This window comes from Danio rerio, chromosome 2 (assembly GCF_049306965.1).
Source record: "Danio rerio strain Tuebingen ecotype United States chromosome 2, GRCz12tu, whole genome shotgun sequence".
Lineage (NCBI taxonomy): Eukaryota > Metazoa > Chordata > Actinopteri > Cypriniformes > Danionidae > Danio > Danio rerio.
The window spans coordinates 34,825,219-34,844,692 of NC_133177.1; the positions used below are offsets into that span (position 1 = coordinate 34,825,219).

At 32.0% G+C, this 19,474-nt stretch overlaps 1 gene segment (V, D, J or C); it reads right to left on the reverse strand.

The window, feature by feature from the left end:
- Positions 1–646: 646 nt before the first annotated feature.
- The window catches only part of trgv2 (T cell receptor gamma variable 2), a 29,802-nt gene continuing 10,974 nt past the window's right edge, over positions 647–19,474 (reverse strand). Inside the window, 4 exon segments of the V gene segment in view lie at positions 647–916; positions 1,233–1,319; positions 3,564–3,869; positions 6,252–6,308. Of these exon segments, the coding sequence occupies positions 777–916; positions 1,233–1,319; positions 3,564–3,869; positions 6,252–6,308 (590 nt within the window).

Consider the following 19,474-nt stretch of genomic DNA (forward strand, 5'->3'; position numbering starts at 1 on the left):
AATTTCATTATTGCATATTCATAATTTTCATGAAGTGTATTTATAACAATTAATCTATATTTAAATCCTTTACTTTTATTTAGTGAACAAAACATGATTTGTCAGATTTTATTTAATGTTCAAAGATTTCCACAAATCCATTACAAAGTAAAACAAAATAAATTTTTGATAAATAATGTTTTTTTTTTTATTATTGGATTTCAAAAATAAAAATCTTAAAATATGCTTTAATGATCAAAGCAGGTTTTGTCAAATTTGGCCAAATGTAAAAAAATTACTTACAAACATAAAAAAGGGTGAAAGCAGTAAATCACATACTTTTTTATAGATTATAAAATAAAATGCATTTTTAAAGAGACCAAAATAAAAAGAAAGTTGCACAAAGAAGCACATTTTAATGAACAAAACATGTTTTGTCAGATTTTATTAAAAGTAAAAAAATTCATATAAAGCATAAAAAATGAGAAAAAAAAAACATCTGTAAAATGTGGACTTTTAAAAAATTATAAAATTGTACAATATAATTAAAATATATTATATTATTTTATATAAAATATATAATATACATAATTTTAATATATAAAATTGTACTTTTTAAAACCAGATATCTTCATTTTAGTAGATGCAAAAGTTGCACAGAGCAGAACATCGAAAGCAATTAAGCAGAGGCAACCAAGCTATAAAAATCAGCTGAACATACTTTATCTGATAAACTCATGAATTCATTTGCTTGATGTTTATTTAAAGCATTCAGTAAATGAACTAAGCTGAAGTTTTTAAGAGCGCTCCTCTTTCTTTCCAGCTTTTCTCTTTAACAGAACGATGAAGACTACTATAAAATACAGCACGTTCTTCATGAGCATGACAGCGTAGCCGTACACAAACAGCTGCAGACTCTGTTTCTTCTCCGGGTTGGCTGTAATAAACAAATGAACGCTTTAATTTAAAAAAAAGCATTGCGTTAGGAATAGTCATACTGATAATCATAGGAAGATAGGCTGATCAACATACATATTTTAAGTTATATATAAAACATATGCAAAACAAATTCGTTCATTACTTTTACGCTCCATTGAGATACTGTGTGCTTGGATCTGCTAAGTGAAGTTCAGCACAGACTCTAATAGGTTAAATGACTAAATTTACTCTGATTAAAACTGATATATTATGCAATGCGTCATTTAAAAGTTTGCCTGAAATTTGGTTGTGAAAGCTAGAAATGATTTATTTACCTGATTCTTGTGATATCGGGGTCTCAGTGCTTGGTGGGCATGTTGGGTCAGGACCACCACTGGGTTTAATTACAGACGGCTTTTCATCTAAAATATAGCAATAAAGTCACAAAAATGTTTAATCCTTTTCTATATATTTTATATTTATTAGATTTTATAGTTATATTCCTGTAAAATTTGAATTCTTTATCAAATATTTGTATTGTGCTCTTTATAAGAGCGAGGATATTTCACAGTATTTTCTAGTGTATTAAAGAATGTCTTATTTCTTTTAGTTTGGCTGGAATAAAAAAAAATAGTTTAATATTCAAGGTCAAAATTAATAGCTATCTTATGTTTTTACAGTTGTCTATAAAACAAACTGACTTGCCTAATTGACCTATCTTGGCTAATTAACCTATATTGACCCAGTTAAACCTTAAAATTACACTTTAAATGTAATATTAGTGTCTTACAAATTAACTCATACAAATATTAAATGCTGTTGTGATGCTAAAGACAAAGTAAAGACAAAATAGTTTGTTAAAACGATTATGTTTAAAAATGGGTTGAAATATCCTCTCCATTAAATGTCAGTTTTCTTAAGGAATAAAAATTCACATGCATTTGAAGTCAAAATTATTAGCCCTCTATTCACGTTAAAATAATTTTTAAAGATTGTAAACCTGCTTTTATTCCAGTCAAACTAATAGAAACAAGACTTAATCCAGAACACAACAAATATTATAGTAAATACTGTGAACATTTTCTTGGTCTGTTAAACATCCCTTGGGAAACACTTGAAAAGGGATAACAAATTCCATATGGACACACACACAAAACACTTCAATATTTGCAGTGGATCAAAAAAGTTAATAAAATAATATGTTTTTTTATTTAGGTTAATATCAGGCCCTGCATTTATATCCTGTGTGTGTGTGTGTGTGTGTGTGTACACACTTTACAATAAGGTTCATTAGTTAATGTTAATTAATGCATTTACTAAGATGAACAAACAATGAACAATACATTTACTACTGTATTTGTTCATGTTAGTTAACGTTAGTTAATGAAAATACAGTAGTTCATTGTTAGTTCATGGTGCATTAACTAATGTTAACAAGCATGTACTTGGATGTTATTAATGCATTAGTAAATGTTCAATTATGGTTAAGAAATGCTGTACAAGTGTTGTTCATAATTAGTTCATGTTAGTAAATGCATTAAATAATGAACCTTATTGTGAAGTGTTGCCACTTAAATTAAAAAAGACAAACTGCCCTTTGTATTTAACAAAACCTTTCTTTAAAAAAATATATATTTTATAAAGAATTATTGTCATTTATCTTAAAGTATGCACAGTAGTTTGTCCAGGCTAAAGCTCCCAGATCACCAGTTAACTATACATATATGGGAAGTTAATCGCCTATGAAATATAGGCGATATTATATTAAATATAAACTATATAAATAATGTTATTGTAAAAGATGATAATTCAACCATAAATGAAAAAAAAAAAAAACTGAACGCTAAAGAAAGCAGGTGAAAAACATGCCATGTGTGATAATGAAAGGATCATCACGCAGACAACTTCAACTTCAGCTCAAAGGCTCATTAGTTATCTGTTCAAAGAACTATTAAAGTGAAAGCGGCAACCGCTGCTACTAGCAAAAAAAATATTTTCCTCGCATGAATCGTATATACAGTGTTCAGCATAAATGAGTACACCCCATTTTGAAAATTAATAGTTTTATCCATTTCTCAGTGAATATAGTGCATTTGAACAAAACAGATTTAAGAAACCAATATATTTATTAAAACAATATTTTAGACATCAAACATCATAAAAATAATAATACATTTACATTCATGCAAAATATTGGAAAAAATTTATACTTTTTTTGTTTCTCTTGATTTTTGCTCTTTTTAATTATTAAATATCATATTTTCCCCAAGTATATACATTTAGGTGTACAAATTTTGGATTGTTAGCATGAATTATTATTTTAGATTAGCTACAGATTTGCTTCAGTACTGACTAATCTAATATATATGCACAAATATAATATTGTAAAGCTTCATATAGAAAATATTAATCTAAATGAGAGATTTGTCTGGAGTGTACTTATATTTTCTGAGCGCTGTATCTTTTAACACTTATATTAGAAATGTTATCAGATGTTTATAGAATGAAACAAGATTTTTAGTCCTCGTTTTTAACTAATTTATTAATTCTTTGATTTAGTGGGTTGTCATTTATAATAAAAAGTAATAATAGTTGTATAAAGGGAACTCTTTCTGTCTTGAGCGTGTCAGCTTTGAATGTGGCACACAAGACTTTCTTCAAATTACCTTTCTTTTTTATTTCAATTTGTTGGGGGTCTTTGCTTCCTTCATGAGTAACAGTGCATCTGTAGATGTTGTCTTCGGGTGTGTTTAATATCACCATACTTGTAACTGGGTCTTCATTGTGGCTGTGCTCCACAATCTGGTCATTTGATACTTCGGTCCAGCCACCACTACTGCTTTTCTTTTCCCATTTGAATGACACCAGGTCAGGAAACATGTCTTTGGCCTGGCACAATGCCGCCGGCTTCTCATTTGCCTTATTCAGATATCCTGAAAGCTTTGGTGTCACAACACTGTCCTTCCCAGGTTCTTAAAACAAACACATCAAACATAGTTTCAGTCTTCATTAAAGAACAAGCAAATATTCATTGATAAATGAGCAAACAGAGAATTATTGCATTATTTTCAGAACATTCTTTATGAAGAAAGTTGAACAATGCTTATTATTGGTTACAATCAGCCACGATCCAGAGCCAAATATAATGATTAACACTCTCCGATTATTTGTAGTACATTTTTTTTCCTGAGCGTCTATTATTGATTAAGATCTCTCTTCCTGATAGTGTACTTTATTTTAAAGATCTAGTGCAACCAATACATATACAGTTGAAGTCAGAATTATTAGCCCCCCTTTTAATTTTTTTTTTATTTTTAATATTTCCCCAATGATGTTTAACATAACAAGGGATTTTTCACAGTATTTACAATAATATTTTTAATGGAGAAAGTCTTATTTGTTTTTTATTTCGACTAGAATAAAAGCAGTTTTTAATTGTTCAAAAAACTTTTTAAGGTCATTATTAGTCCCCTTTAGCGATACATTTTTTCGATAGTCTACAGAACAAACCATTGTTATACAATAATTTGCCTAATTACCCTAGCATGCCTAGATAACCTAATTAACCTAGTTAAGTCTTAAAATGTCACTTTAAGCTAAATACTAGTGTACTAGTGTCTTACTATCTAGTAAAATATTATTTACTGTCATCATGGCAAAGATAAAATAAATCAGTTATTAGATATGAGTTATTAAAACTATTATGTTTAGAAATGTGTTGAATAAACCTTATCTCCATTTAACAGAAATTGGGGGAAATACAGAGGGGCTAATAATTCTGACTTCAATTGTGTTTTAAATATCTTTGAATTTAAAAAATTTATAACTGCAAATAAGACTTCCTCCACAAGAGAAAATACTATCAGACACACTGTGAAAATTTCAATTTTCTTTCTCTATTAAACAATATTTGGGAAATATTTAAAAAAGAAAAAAAATTCAAAGGGGTGGCTAATCATTCTGACTTCATATATATATGTATATATATATATATATATATATATATATATATATATATATATATATATATATATATATATATATATATATATATATACTGTATGCAATGTTAAGTCTGGACTATTGTTGACCAGGAACAACAGAATCACTGCATTTATATGGAATTTATACAATGTTTGCAACAACAACAAAAATTTACTAATAATTTTTTGTCTTGTTTCTAGTCCAAAAATCTACATTTCAAAGTGAAAATAAGATTATTTATTCTTACCACACTGGCAGATAGAAATGAGACAAAGAGAAGCTTTTTTTTTTGGTTTGTGATAATTCAATTGCTGTACCTGAATACTGTACTGGATACCCCAGAAAACCATCAAATAGAGCTATTCAACTATCTATCTAATATTTTTTGCAGAAAAATAACATATCACAATATTAGATTTTTCCAATTTCGTCCAGTGATATATATTATTTCTTTCAAACTTGTATGTCTCTCTGTACAAAACAAAAGGCATTTTAAAGGATTTTTTTTTAAATGTGGAAGTCCAAAAACAACCCTGATCTCCTTTGAAAGTCCTTACATGGAAAAATCTTTGATAACACTTTTTTTAAGGTGTCCTTTTTACATATGTTCCATGTACCTACTGTATTAATTACAATTAATTATGCATATTTAAAGACATACTCAAAAAAAAATAAAGTGTGACCAAATCGTATCTTTATCAAGCAAAATTATCCTCTGTTTTGTTGAAGAAGAAGGCTTTCACACTTGCAAATGTAATTACATTATACAATATGAATTTATATAAATGATATATTTTTTGCTACTGGTTACAATCAGCCGTGTTCCAGAGCCAAATCTTTTGATATAGCCCACAGATAAAGTCTATAATACTACTGAACAAAATATAATTTTCCAGCATTTCTATTTTCCTATTTGTGATATTTTAAATGCATGTTTATTTCACCCTCACATTGTTTTTAAACCTGAACGTCTTTCTTTCTTTCTTTCTTTCTTTCGTTATGAGGAACGTAAAATATGTTTTTGAAGTCTGAAACAACACTGAAACCTTTTCAACATCACTACATGGATAAAACAAAATAATATATTTTGTGGTTGATTAATGAAAATAGAACAAGTTTGGAATTTATTTAGTGATTAAATGATGACATTTACCATGTTATTTAGCATGTTTTGTATTAACCAGCGCACTAATAAATCAACATTACATGTGTACATTACAAGTGTACTAGAATTTCTTCATTGTGAGTTGAATTTTACACATATTTGGTATGAAATGAAACAACACTGAACCCCTTTAAATGTCACTATATGGAAAACACATTTTTAGCTTTGTCAATTGATGAAGAAATGATGATGTTTTTTTTCCTACCGGTTACTATCAGCCGTGTTCCAGATCCAAATCTTTTGATATCGTAGTTGTAGACCACTCAGATTAATTCAATTACAAATTCTTCTGCATAATGTTAAGCTAACTTGCATGATATGTAATTGATCAAGAAAACCATTCCTGAAGGTCTACACTATTTAAAATAGAGACTTCAAACATATTTCACTCTCATGTTGTTTCAAACAGCTTTTTTTTTCTTTCTGGGGAATGCATATTTTAAAAATTGTTCAGTAAAAGTCATTTGGATTCTAAACAACACTGAACCCCTATGAATTTCATAACTTATGATATACATTTTATCTCTGTCCAACAAAATAGTGAAGAGTTTAGATGCAAAATCCTCTAAATTCCTGAAATTTCCCTCCAAAATTTGTGTTTTTCCTGAGCCTCTTATTTTTATGTTCAGTTATTTTACTTTAAAGGCAATGAAAATAACATATTTTTGCACTAAGAGTAAAGTTACTGAAACTACACACAACAGCCTGAGAAAAATGCTCATTTTAGATAAAAATGTCAGATTGCACTCAGGTTTTTGCATCTAAACATCTTTTTCTGTGTGTTCCACAGACGAAAGTCTTGAATTGAAAATTATAATCATATGAATTTGAAGAAACAATTAGATTATTTCCTACCGGTTACTATAAGGCGCGTTCCAGATCCGAATCTTTTGATAAGGTTGCCCACTCAGATTAAGTCTGTTGCAAATACTTCTGAATAAAGCAAAACTTACAATGGATTTAGATCACATTTTCTTATGACTTAAATTTAAAGCTGCAGTTTATCCAAAAAAAAAAAAAAAAAAAAAAAAATATATATATATATATATATATATATATATATATATATATATATATATATATATATATATATATATATATATATATATATATATATATATATATATATTAATTTGATCTAAGCCTGGGTGGCTATATTTTTGTAAAAACAATTTTAAAAATATATTATTCATCTGTTTTTGTCTTTCAATGTGCACTGAAAGAAATTGTTCATTGCAAATGGCTGCAAGCAATTTCTAAGCTGAATTTAAACAAATTAAGTTGAACATTACTATATTTAATTTGTCTGTTTAAATTCAGCCCATGTAAATTGTTTGCAACCACTTACCTTAAAAATATTTAGCAAATCTGAATCATGTTTTTCAGCGTGGAAGTCACTATGAATCCAAACAGTACTAAACATCTTTAAATTACACTACATGAAAATTTTTATCTGTATCTTTATATGTATCTAGCAATATATCTTCTTTCATTCTGCTCATATTAATTCACAAAAACAGAAATTTTCTAAATTATGAAAAACCTTGCTTGTCACATAACATGGCACCTGAGGGTCAATGCAAAAAAGGGCTTTCTATTTTTCTGAGGATCACAAAGAACATTTTGAAACTGCTCAAACTTACACTGAATCCTTCTGAATTTCATTATATATGGACATAGCATCATAAAAATATCTGATGTTAAATTCCACATTTGAAACTGTATATAATAATATCCAAGTGAGTAAATCATGATAGACCTTTTACATGTATGTAAACTACAACTTATTTTATACTTTATTATATTATCAAGTGCATTAATTTAGCAGGATGGAATTGCTTAGATCTTTAAGGATAGCTTACTTAAAAAAAACTGTTGCCAGATAAATTCCACAAGTAACTTGGTTTAAAATTGAATGTACAATTTGTGAAAAACAACATTGGACCCCCAGTAATTTTAAAAATATGCAAAACTATTTTTCTTTATCTAGCAAACCATTTTTAATTTTGCTTTGACCAAAATGTTATTGCATCGTAAATTATGATTTTAAAGACATTATTATATTATTTCCTACCGGTTACTATCAGGCGTGTTCCAGATCCAAATCTTTTGATCCAGTCGCCCACTCAGATTGAATATATTACAAATACCTCTGAATAATTAAAAATCTATTAGTCTGATAATTAATTCAGACCAATCCTTCTGATGGTCTGCATTACTTCAAAGATGTAGTTCACCCAAAATTCACTCTCCAAACTTGTATAACAAACATAGAAGATATTTGTACAAATATTTCAACAGTTCTTCTTTTCGAATATCAAAATCTAACAAACTGTCTTCTTTTGCGTCCCACAAAATAGAGAAGTCATCACTTGGAAATTACACCATTATGAATTTTGGGAATTTCATATAATATTTCTTACCAGTTACTATCAGCCGTGTTCCAGATCCAAATCTTTTGATCCAGCCCACTCAGATAAAGTCTATTACAAATACTTCTGAATAATGTAAAATCGATTTGTACAATAGATAATTGAGGATTAACACAATTTTAAAAGGACAATTCACTTAATACACTCACATTTGTTCAAACCTGTGCCATTTTTCTGTCTTTCTGAGGAACAGAACAGATTTTTTTTTTCAGTTGAAATGTCACTGGGATCCAAAACAACACTGAAACCTTTTTTAATTTCATTATTTTCATGCATCTTTCTTTGTGTTCCACTCATAAGTAATAAAATTATATTATTTCCTACCGGTTACTATCAGACGTGTTCCAGATCCAAATCGTTTGATGTAGTAGCTGCCCACTCAGATTAGGTCTATTACAAATAATTCTTAACAATGTAGATTCCACATGCATGATAAATAATTGATGTTGTTTCTTTTATTACTACACTGTGGTATGAAGGTTGACATAGACAGCCTCTGCCAAACACTAAAACAAATAGACTTGATTACGGTCCTAATTCATTCCCACCAAAGAGTGCTTATTGATCCTCTTTATAAAAGAGAAAATCTAGAATTAAACACCAAACTTTTAGTAAAAAGTTGAATGTATAGGCTTTTTCAAGCAATCAGTAAGATGAATGGGCAGAAAAATTTCTGTTCTATTGATATAGGATATAGTAGATATTATTTTTGCAATAAAAGTACTTAGATGGTTCCTAAGTTCCAATGCTTTTTTTAAAGGTTCAGTTCACACATAATTAATATTAATATTGTATTAATATTATTATATTATTATCATTTAAAACATGATTTACAAGCAATATTTTGAAGATTGTTCTGTTCAAGGGAAACAAGAAGAAATAAACAGAAAACAGGGCAGATACGTGAAATGTATCACTCCAAATGAGTTCTTTTTTTATTTAATATTTATTTATTTAATATATTTCAACATTTTATCATTTCCCAGATCGCAAAATATTTAACATCACTACTTCAGTCTTATGTATATCATGACCTATATTCTCAAATTCTTTGTATATTTTTGTAATCTGAGATTTTTTTTAGCAAGTGAGATCCAAATCAGTTTACATTTTATTGTATAGACAGAATATCACTTTCAAAATATCTTATTTTGTGTTCCACATAATAAGATGAGCTTTTTCATGTGAATTAAGACTTAATTTATCATGTTTTACAATAACAAGTGGACTAATTAAGCAAGATGCAGTTGTTTGGATCTTTTTAGGACAGCTTTAAGATGAGCCCTTTTTGCCAGACGAATTACATAATACATTTTAATAAATGAAAGTTATAACTTGTAAAATCGGCAAAGCACATTATTCATGTGAATTTTTCTTCTTACCTGTCACAATAAGTCTTGTACCCGAACCAAAGATTTTCCTGTCTCCACAGTCATATGTTCCTGAACAAAAAGATGTGGCTTGTGTAAAAGAGAGTCTGTACCTGCTTCTTGTATATCATTTTATAATTTTCATGCATAATTTTTTAACATAGTATATAAGGAAGTAAAAAGTGCTATGAATTTTGATTTTCACCACTGAAGTGCTAAAACACTATTAATTTACCTGTGTTGTGAAGAGATTCAGCAATAGTTCTCTGCACGGTGTCATATCACACTCCTGCCAGTAGGGGCTGCAAAAGTGGATAAAGGGATAGTTCACCCAAAAATGAAAATGTACTCACTATTTACTCGCCCTCAATTCTTAATTCCTAGTTTCTTTATTCTGTTGAACACTAAAGAAACAACTGTAACCATTGACCGTCATAGTATTTGTTTATCCTATTTTGGATGTCAATGCTTACAGCCAGGTTTCCAGATTTCTTCAAAATATAAATGTTTAACAGTGTTCAACAAAGCAAAAAAGGCAAACATATATGGAACAAGTGAGGGATGAGTCAATTATAATAGTTTTACTGATAGAATTATGCCTTGATTGCCATCTTCCTGGATCACTAAAATGTTGTGGCCCATAGTCGAACCATATACAGTAAAATTTGCCATTTTCCAGTTACAATCAGGCCAGATATACATAACTAAAGTCATCCCAATTCTAGCAAATAGAAACTTCGCCAGCGCTTGTTCACTACTGGCAAGCTGATGTCTGTACAAGAGTCAGCCGCAACTGACCCGATTCCACTGGCTACCTGTGGTCAGACTAAAAAACTTATATGGTGCGTGAACTCAAAATGCACTATGGGTATTTTTAGCCGTTGAGTGAACATTGGCTTTACACTCAGAATTTGTATTTTAGAGTGTGCCAAAATGCCAAAAATGTGTGTGTGTGTGTGTGTGTGTGTGTGTGTGTGTGTATATATATATTATTAACCCTAAATATGATTGAGCTGACAACCCGCCCATTCAACTTTTTACTAAAAGTTTGGTGTTTAATTCTAGATTTTCTCTTTTATAAAGAGGATCTATAAGCACTCTTTGGTGGGAATGAATTACGACTGAATTCTTTATTCTATTTGTTTTGGTGTTTGGCAGAGGCTGTCTATGTCAGCCTTTATGCCACAGTGTAGTAATAAAAAAATCTTGTGGTTTCTGAGGAGGAAAGGAGCCCTGTCAAGTTTTTGTTCAGTGTTTCTGTATTTTTAACTGCTGTGACAGCTGATCTATCCCAACAAGCACAGTAATAGACTGCTGAATGCTCTGTTTTCAGTTCAGGTATTTTCAGAGCAATATTTGACTGTTTACGGTCTATTTTAAACAATTCAAAACCAGCATCTCTGGCTGGTTCTCCTCCTGAAATTTGTGCATATAATATTCTCTTTAAGGTTTGTCCTTTTAGTTGGTACCAGTGGATGTACCTATAACAGTCTGAAGGGTAATCACAGTCTATGACAACAGTCTTGTCCTGAGATTTGGTTGAGGATATTTTCTGTCGCAGCATCGCTTGTCCATCAACTGCAAGAAAACTCAGCATTATTGAAAACAAAATATAAAAGCACCACAAATAAATTGAATGAAGTTTGTTATATTTGCTTTTTGTGACATTGTACACACTTATTCAACATGGGTAAAAAACATACCTCTATATAAAAGAAAGAAAAACAAGATCATTTGAAGGCTCATGCTGGCAGAGAGCATCTGCAGAGCATCTGGCTTCATTCTGTGGTGAAGAAGAGCAGATGACTGACAGCAGGTTTATAATATAGTCAGTTTTGGGTGCTGTGCTGAATTTTTACTCCTACCAAAGTTTTACACCACTACTGATAGGTTTCGAGTTTAGTGTGGGGGAGGGGTAATGGTATGTTCAACCCCCAAATATAAGCTTTATCTGAAATCGACCCTCATCCACTATTGCCTACACTGCTCCGCTGTGCACTGGAAGGAATGTGACAAAAAAAAATTAAGAGAAACGTTTGTGGTTTCTGATAAAGACAGGAAACCTTGAACTGTTTTTTGTGCAGGGCTTCATTTAGTTGTATTTACTGTGCTGCCTGTGTTCCAGTTCCAGCAAGAGCAGTAATACATCGCTGAATGCTGCTTTTCCAGCTTGGCGATTATCAAAACAAAATGATTTATTGTTTTCCTTTCTGATTTTATGAACTCAAAACCTCATAATAACATTTTGTTAAACAGGAGTACTAAAAATTCTGATTTCAACTGTATGTTTGTACCCCTTTTATAAAAAGACAAATAGACCTTGGCTTTTTAAATAACATATAGAATGAGATAATCTGATAGTTTATGATCTTGTTGTTTGATTTGCATAAAATAATGAAATGTTTAACATAATACTGAATATGTACTACAATTACATTTCGGTCCCACTTTATATTAAGTGGCCATAACTAATAAGTACTTACACAGGATCCAATAGTTTGTTACAATGTACTTATTGTGTAAATACATGTATTTACTATGTACTTATGCTTGATTAAATACATTTATGTAATTACATCTGTAATTAACTTTTGTAATTACATTTGTAAATACACTGTTGACCATCCCTTACACCTTAACCCACCCTTAAACCTACCCAAGCCACCAAACTTGTCCATAACCCAACCTCTATCCCAACTCAAAAGCACCACAAGTGTTCTCAAATACATTATAAACACAGTAAGTACATTGTATTTATTTTTTAATGTAAGTACATAGTAGTTAAGGCCACTTAATATAAAGTGGGACCTACATTTCTAATAAGCTAAACTTGTGTATTGTACTAAATTGTAAAGTTAACTTTTCATTTTCTTAAATTTGCTTGACATGCCTATTTTATAATTGACTCTTTTACCTTTTTTTAATAGTAATCCAGTGGGATTACAGTGATATATGTCATGCTCTATACATTAAAGATAAATTAATTGTAAGACATTAAACCAGTGTTTTGTATCAAGTCATTTTGATCCATGTTTACATGATAGCAACACTCGAGAAGGGTCAAGCTGCAGACTGGGTGCAGATGCAAGCTGAGCTACATGCAATTCTAATTAAGATGCACACCTAATCCCGCCCCTAACCCTAACCCTTACATTGACATAACTAGCTCTGTTGAGTGCATTGTGTCTAAGATTACATATCTGAGATGGTGTCTCAGTTTGCATATTTAAGTCTACAGTCAGATACTATTGAAGAACTCTAACTCGCAGCTGCAGATTTGTCGGTTCCACAAACCCTTATCAGAACTTCTTTCATTACCTATTTGAAATCCCTATTTTCTCTCTACGAAAGATCAACAAACACTAGTTGTAGCGAATGTGATATTCAGACATTCATTTCCCTTCAATTTGGTCTCTGTCTTAAAGGTTGTCACAGCGAAATGAACCGCCAACTGTTCCAGCAAATGTTTTACGCAGCAAATGCCCCCCAGTATTGGGAAACAGCCATACACGTTCATTCACACACACTACGGACAATTTAGCTGATCCAATTCACCACATTTAGTTCACTGTTTAGCAGATGTTTTCATGTCGGTATAAAAAGATGTGTGGTTTCTGATGAAGAAAGGAGCCCTGTCAAGTTTTTGTTTAGTGTTTCTGTATTTTTTACTGCTGTGCCGCCCGAGACCCAACAAGCACAGTAATAGACTGCTGAATGCTCTGTTTTCAGTTCAGGTATTTTCAGAGCAATATTTGACTGTTTACGGTCTATTTTAAACAACTCAAAGCCAGCATCTTTGGCTGGTTCTCCTCCTGAAATTTGTGCATATAATATTCTCTTTAAGGTTTGTCCTTTTAGTTGGTACCAGTGAATGTAGCTGCGGCAGTCTGAAGGGTAATCACAGTCTATGACAACAGTCTTGTCCTGAGATTTGGTTGAGGATATTTTCTGTCGCAGCGTCACTTGTCCTTCAACTGCAAACAAAATATGTATGCCCCATCAATGTAAATGTAATGAATTTGGTATTTGGAAATTTGGAGAGTGGGTGAAAGCGTTACCTGCATAAAAGTTAAAAAGAAAGAAAAAGCAGAAGAGCATTTGAAGACTCATGCTGGCAGAGAGCGTCTGCAGAACTTCTGTCTTTATGAAGAAGAGCAGATGACTGACAGCAGGTTTATCATAGTCAGTTTCCTGTTGTGGTTCATTATTTAGATGTGACAATGTGCTTACTGTGTCCTCCAGTATTATTTTAATGAATTTTCTTTAACTATATGTTCATAGTTGTTTTTCGCTCAGTATATTGAAATGTGTCCTGTTTAATTTACTCTTTAGTTTTTACTTTTTTAACTAAGTGCACGTAAAACCTTAAATGTAGACTAACAATACTACGCAAAATATTCTGTCAAGAATTATTTAATTTACATGCATATGCTTCATACTCTATATCAGGTGTGACCAACCCTGTTCCTGGAGATCGACCTCCCTGCAGATTTCAGTTGCAACCCATATCAAACACACCTAACTGTAATTATCAAGTGCTGTTCAGGTCCTATTTAATTGGTTCAGGTGTGTTTGATCAGGGTTGGAGCTGAACTTTGCAGGAAGGTCGATCTCCAGGAACAGAGTTGAGTACATCACTGCTCTAGACTTTATGTATTAAAAATATTCATTTAATTGAATGTGGATGACATTATTTGATGTCTGATGTTCCGCTCTACAAGTTACTATCTTTAAAGTTCCACTTTTGCAGTAATTTATTGAGAGTGTGAGATACTCGTCTTAATGCTGCCTAATTTGTCATAGTAACATTCCAGGTGAAAATAGAAACTTTATTGTTTTTTATTGCTCATTTTGATTGCTCAAGTGCGTTCAAATGATTCTGACCTTCAGCCCATATAAAAATACTATAATAATTTATAGAAAATATGACAATGTTTTTGAACCATACTATAGTACTTGAATTAAACTGTTGTGGTAATTTAGCAGTTGCTCCTTGTTATAGTAATGCAACAACTATTGTAATATAAACAAATTATACAAAGCTTTAGTTTTCTGCAACTATAATGCATATAACACTACAATAAACCACAGTTTACTGTAGTAAAAATTAAAGTACACTACAGTATTTATTTATTGGTTGATTGTAGTTAGCAGTATGGTGAAGCATTCATTAACAAGATGTTGTAAACACATTAATATATACAGCTTGGTTCAAAAACACTAGCTTCATGTTTTATGATTTGATTCCATCCCCTTTGTTAATGTACAGAATCCTCTTCAGTGTCTTTTGTGTGAATATAGTGAATATCTGCAGGTTCTATGTAATTTTCAATCTATAATGGCTTATATTTCCTCTGCTTTGGTCTGGAAAGTTTCTGTTTCAATTTTTTATTATCATTTTTTTTCATACCTTAACTTACAAATGACATGATCATATTTCTTATACATGCTATAGTTTTGTACCCCTTTCACTACTTTGTAAATAAATGTTTATTATTCAAACTTTTAGAGTGCCCTGGTTATTCAGATTGATGTATTTGCAGTAGTTTTTAATACCAAATGCTTGAAGATGTAATAGGCTGTTTAGTTTTAAACATAATATTTAGACATTTTCTTGATCTGCATCACAGGTGTCAAAGGTGTCAAACTCAGTTTTGGAGGGCCGAAGCTCTGCACAGTTTATTTCCAAATCGAATTAAACACACATGATCATTGAGTCCTTCAGGCTTGTTTGAAGCCTACAGGTAAGCGTGTTGAAGCAGGGTTGGAACTAAATTATGCAGAGCTGCTGCCCTCCAGGAACTGACTTTGACACCCTTGATCTACAACATGCCTGAGATTTATTCAATCCTTTTCTTTTCGGCTGAGTCCCTTTATTTAATCTGGAGTCGCCACAGCATTATTAACTGCCTACTTATCCAGCATATGTTTTACACAGCGGATACCCTTCCAGCTGCAACCCATCACTGGGAAACCATACACACTTATTTACACACATACACTACGAACAGTTTAGCCACTTACACCTTTGGACTTGTGGGGGAAACCGAAGCACACGGAGGAAACCCACGCCAACACATGGGAGAACATGCAAACTCCACACATAAAACGCCAACTGACCCAGCCGAGGCTCTAAACAGCGACCTTCTTGCTGTGAGGCTAACATGCTACCCACTGCGCCACCATGCAGCCCCATGCCTGAGATGTTGAAGGATTTTTTTTTTGTATAAGCCTACTGTTTGTTTACAATTTACAATGAGGCTCCATTTGTTAACATTATTTAATGAAAATACCCTTACGATAAAAAATACTTTAGTAATCTTAGGCAGTGTTAATTCATAACTGTTTTTTTGAATGGAGCTATATATATATATAAATATATATATATATTTTTAACAAAAAATTACCCCCAACTTCTGTGAAATTTGCAGTTTTTGATCTGTTGATCTTAGTTAATGTATTAAAAGGATACAGAAATGATATAGAAAAAAAAAAACAATTGGAAAACGGTAACAGTTGATTTCCAGAGTATTTGTTTGTCCTACTATGGAAGTCAGTGCCTACCCTTTTCTAACCTTCTTCAAAGCACCTTCTTTTTGTTTGTTCAACTAAATAAAATTATTTTTATGCAAACCATCTCTCATAACTAACATTAGTAATGAGACCGTATTATAAAGTGATACTTATTATTATCGCCTGGAATGTGTTTAAACATTAATTCGTTTTCCTTAGACTTAGTCCCTTATTTATCAGGGGTCACCACAGCGGAATGAACCAACTATTTAGGCATTTGTTTTATGCAGCGGATGCCCTTCCAGCTGCAACCTAGTACTGGGAAACACCTATACACTAACACATTCACACACACACACTATGCCCAATTTAATTTATTCAACTAACCTATAACGCATGTCTTTGGACCATGGGGCAGACCGAGTTACCCAGAGGAAACCCATGCGAACACAGGGAGAACATGCAAACTCCACACAGAAATGCCAACTGATCCAGCCAGGACTCGAACCAGCGACCTTCTTGCTGTGAGGTTACAGTGCTAACCATTGAGCCACTGTGCTGCCACACAAAACATTTATGTACAATAAATTTAATCCAACATATGTCAATATCGGGATAATATCATATATTGTGATGAAAGCTTCTGAATATATAAAATGCTGTCCTACCAACTAACACTTCTCCATTTGTTTAGTTTTTTTTGCTCATTTATTTCTATGTTGTTGTCCTCCATAAAACCCAATAAAAGCAACAAAATAATCGTCTTGGCATCAATAGCCTTAGTGTTATTATTCGACTTGCTGTTCTTTTGGACTGCGCTATGAATTGCTGACAGTGAGAAAAGGCTTGTATATGCTGTTTCCACTACATTTCAGGACTGTCACTTTAACCTGTTTAGCAGTTTTTGCTGTGTTTTTGCAATCTGCAGTGTTTTGTTGCTCTCCTCTGAAAGCATCCATCAGACGCGTAAGTGTAATAAATGTGGTTAGTACCTGTTAGATTTTGGTAATGATTTTGCAGTGTCTGGTTTATGTCAGTGATGTCAACGTTTTCTCTCACTGTGGCTGCCATCCCAGGCTGCACAGTAATACATGCCAGCGTGTTCCTCCTTTATTTCTTTCAGCTTTATGCCATAGGAATTTCCATTCTTTTCAGAAACATAGTCTGCTGCTTCACCTGTAGCTGTCCCAGTGTAGCTAATATATAGTAGTCTTTTAAGCGTTTCACCATCTTTTTTATGATACCAGTGGACAAAATTTGTAGAGCCTAATCCGAATACTTCACATTTGAACGACACAGTTTTACCTGTCAGCTTCACAAACACCTTCTGAGATTGAATTAAACTCAAACCTTCCACCCCTGAAAGGAAATAAGTTTAAAATGAGAATTTTAAATCATATTTATGATTTATTAACAGATTGACCTACTGTATTATATTCGACAAATTTATCTCCCTTTATGTTCACTTACCATGGATTATAAAGAGTAAAACACTGCACAAGTTTATGAACATTGCTCATTCGGTTATATATATATATATGATGATACTGTTATGTTCACGAAGTGAGTTTCCCGCAAGCTCTTTACACAATTATGCAAAAAATCTTTTTACAATAATCTTTAGTTACACCTTGCTGAGGTCATTTCCGTAGGTGGAGCAACAATATCTGCGCTCTTTGCTTGATTTGTAGGCCTACTTGAACAGCAATCAGAATACCAAATATATTGTAAAAACAGATTCATACCAAACCTGGTAGATATTTTTTAATATCCTTCTGGGTTCATATCTTCAAGTAATATAGTAAAATGCAATTTATTATATGTATTGTGGTTATTCCGTACGGTTTAAATGCTGAAAAAGTCATTATTGCAGCTCAATAGCACCATCCACTGTTGCAAATCTGCATGTCAAACACAAACTCACGCTACCATTACTTTTCAAACGTCTTAAAAGAGGGGTTTTGGGGGGTTGAGATGGTTACATTTCTTCTCTGGATGTGTGGTGAACTTCAGGAAATACGTTTGGATTACATTTTCGAACAAAAATGATGTTCCAGGATCAACACAGATGTTAATCCAGGCAAACCCCCACCATATGAAAGATTTCCAGTGTAAGCTGCAGGTATTTTGTGAATCACGTTTTTTTCTGTTTAAGGTTAGAAGTTGCATCATGGGATATTGAACTCTGTTCTGTAGAAATCAACTTTGGTTTTGAAAATTTAACAAATTTAACAAACATTTTTCATTCAGAGAAGCCGAACAGAAAATGTATTTGTAGTTTATTATACCGTGTAAATTTATAAATATATTAATGTCAATAAAAGTACTTTTTTCATTTTCTCAACATCAAAAGTTAGTTAGTTGGAGGATAGATCAAGGACCCATAATGTAATTCAAAGCACAAATATATGAGAAAAAAAAACATAAATCACAAAATGTGAAAATGTGTCCCAGTAGGCGCAGCGTGAATCGGCTTTGTGTTGCTCAGTTTTAGGTTATAGAGCTGGGTTCTGTCCACTGTAAAGTCATTTGAGGATTGTTGGAATCTAAATTAAAGCTGCCAGCTGAGCTCATATAGAGCAGTCTAGATGGGGCTTTACCATCTTTTTTTTTTTTTTGGTACCAATGGATAGAATTCCAGGATTGTAGATCAGTCACATTGCAGGGGAGATATGAAGTTTTGCCCTCTGCCTTGACCAAAGCCTGCTGACCTTAAAGTTACTCGACACATTACTCTAAAGTTACTCCCAGAACAGCTGCTTAGATTAAGCAAAACAAATGTCTGTTTTTATTAATGGTTTAATTTAATAATTTAATTGGGTTTAATTAAACCTACATGTGATCTCTGAGAGGAGGAGGACATACTGAAATACAGACATGATTTATCTAGCTGAAGAAGACATGCTCTGTTTTGCGTTTGTAAACAGCTTTGTATGGCATTCAAATGCAGTTTGCTGATGTCATTTCCTGAGATGGAAATGGAGATTACAGCACATAATTGTGTCATCACATTTTAAAATTAATGCTTTTTAATGTATGCTTAAACTTAAGTGTATGATTTTGATGGTGAAAACATGGTATTAAACCACCGTCTTTCGGATGAGACGTTAAAC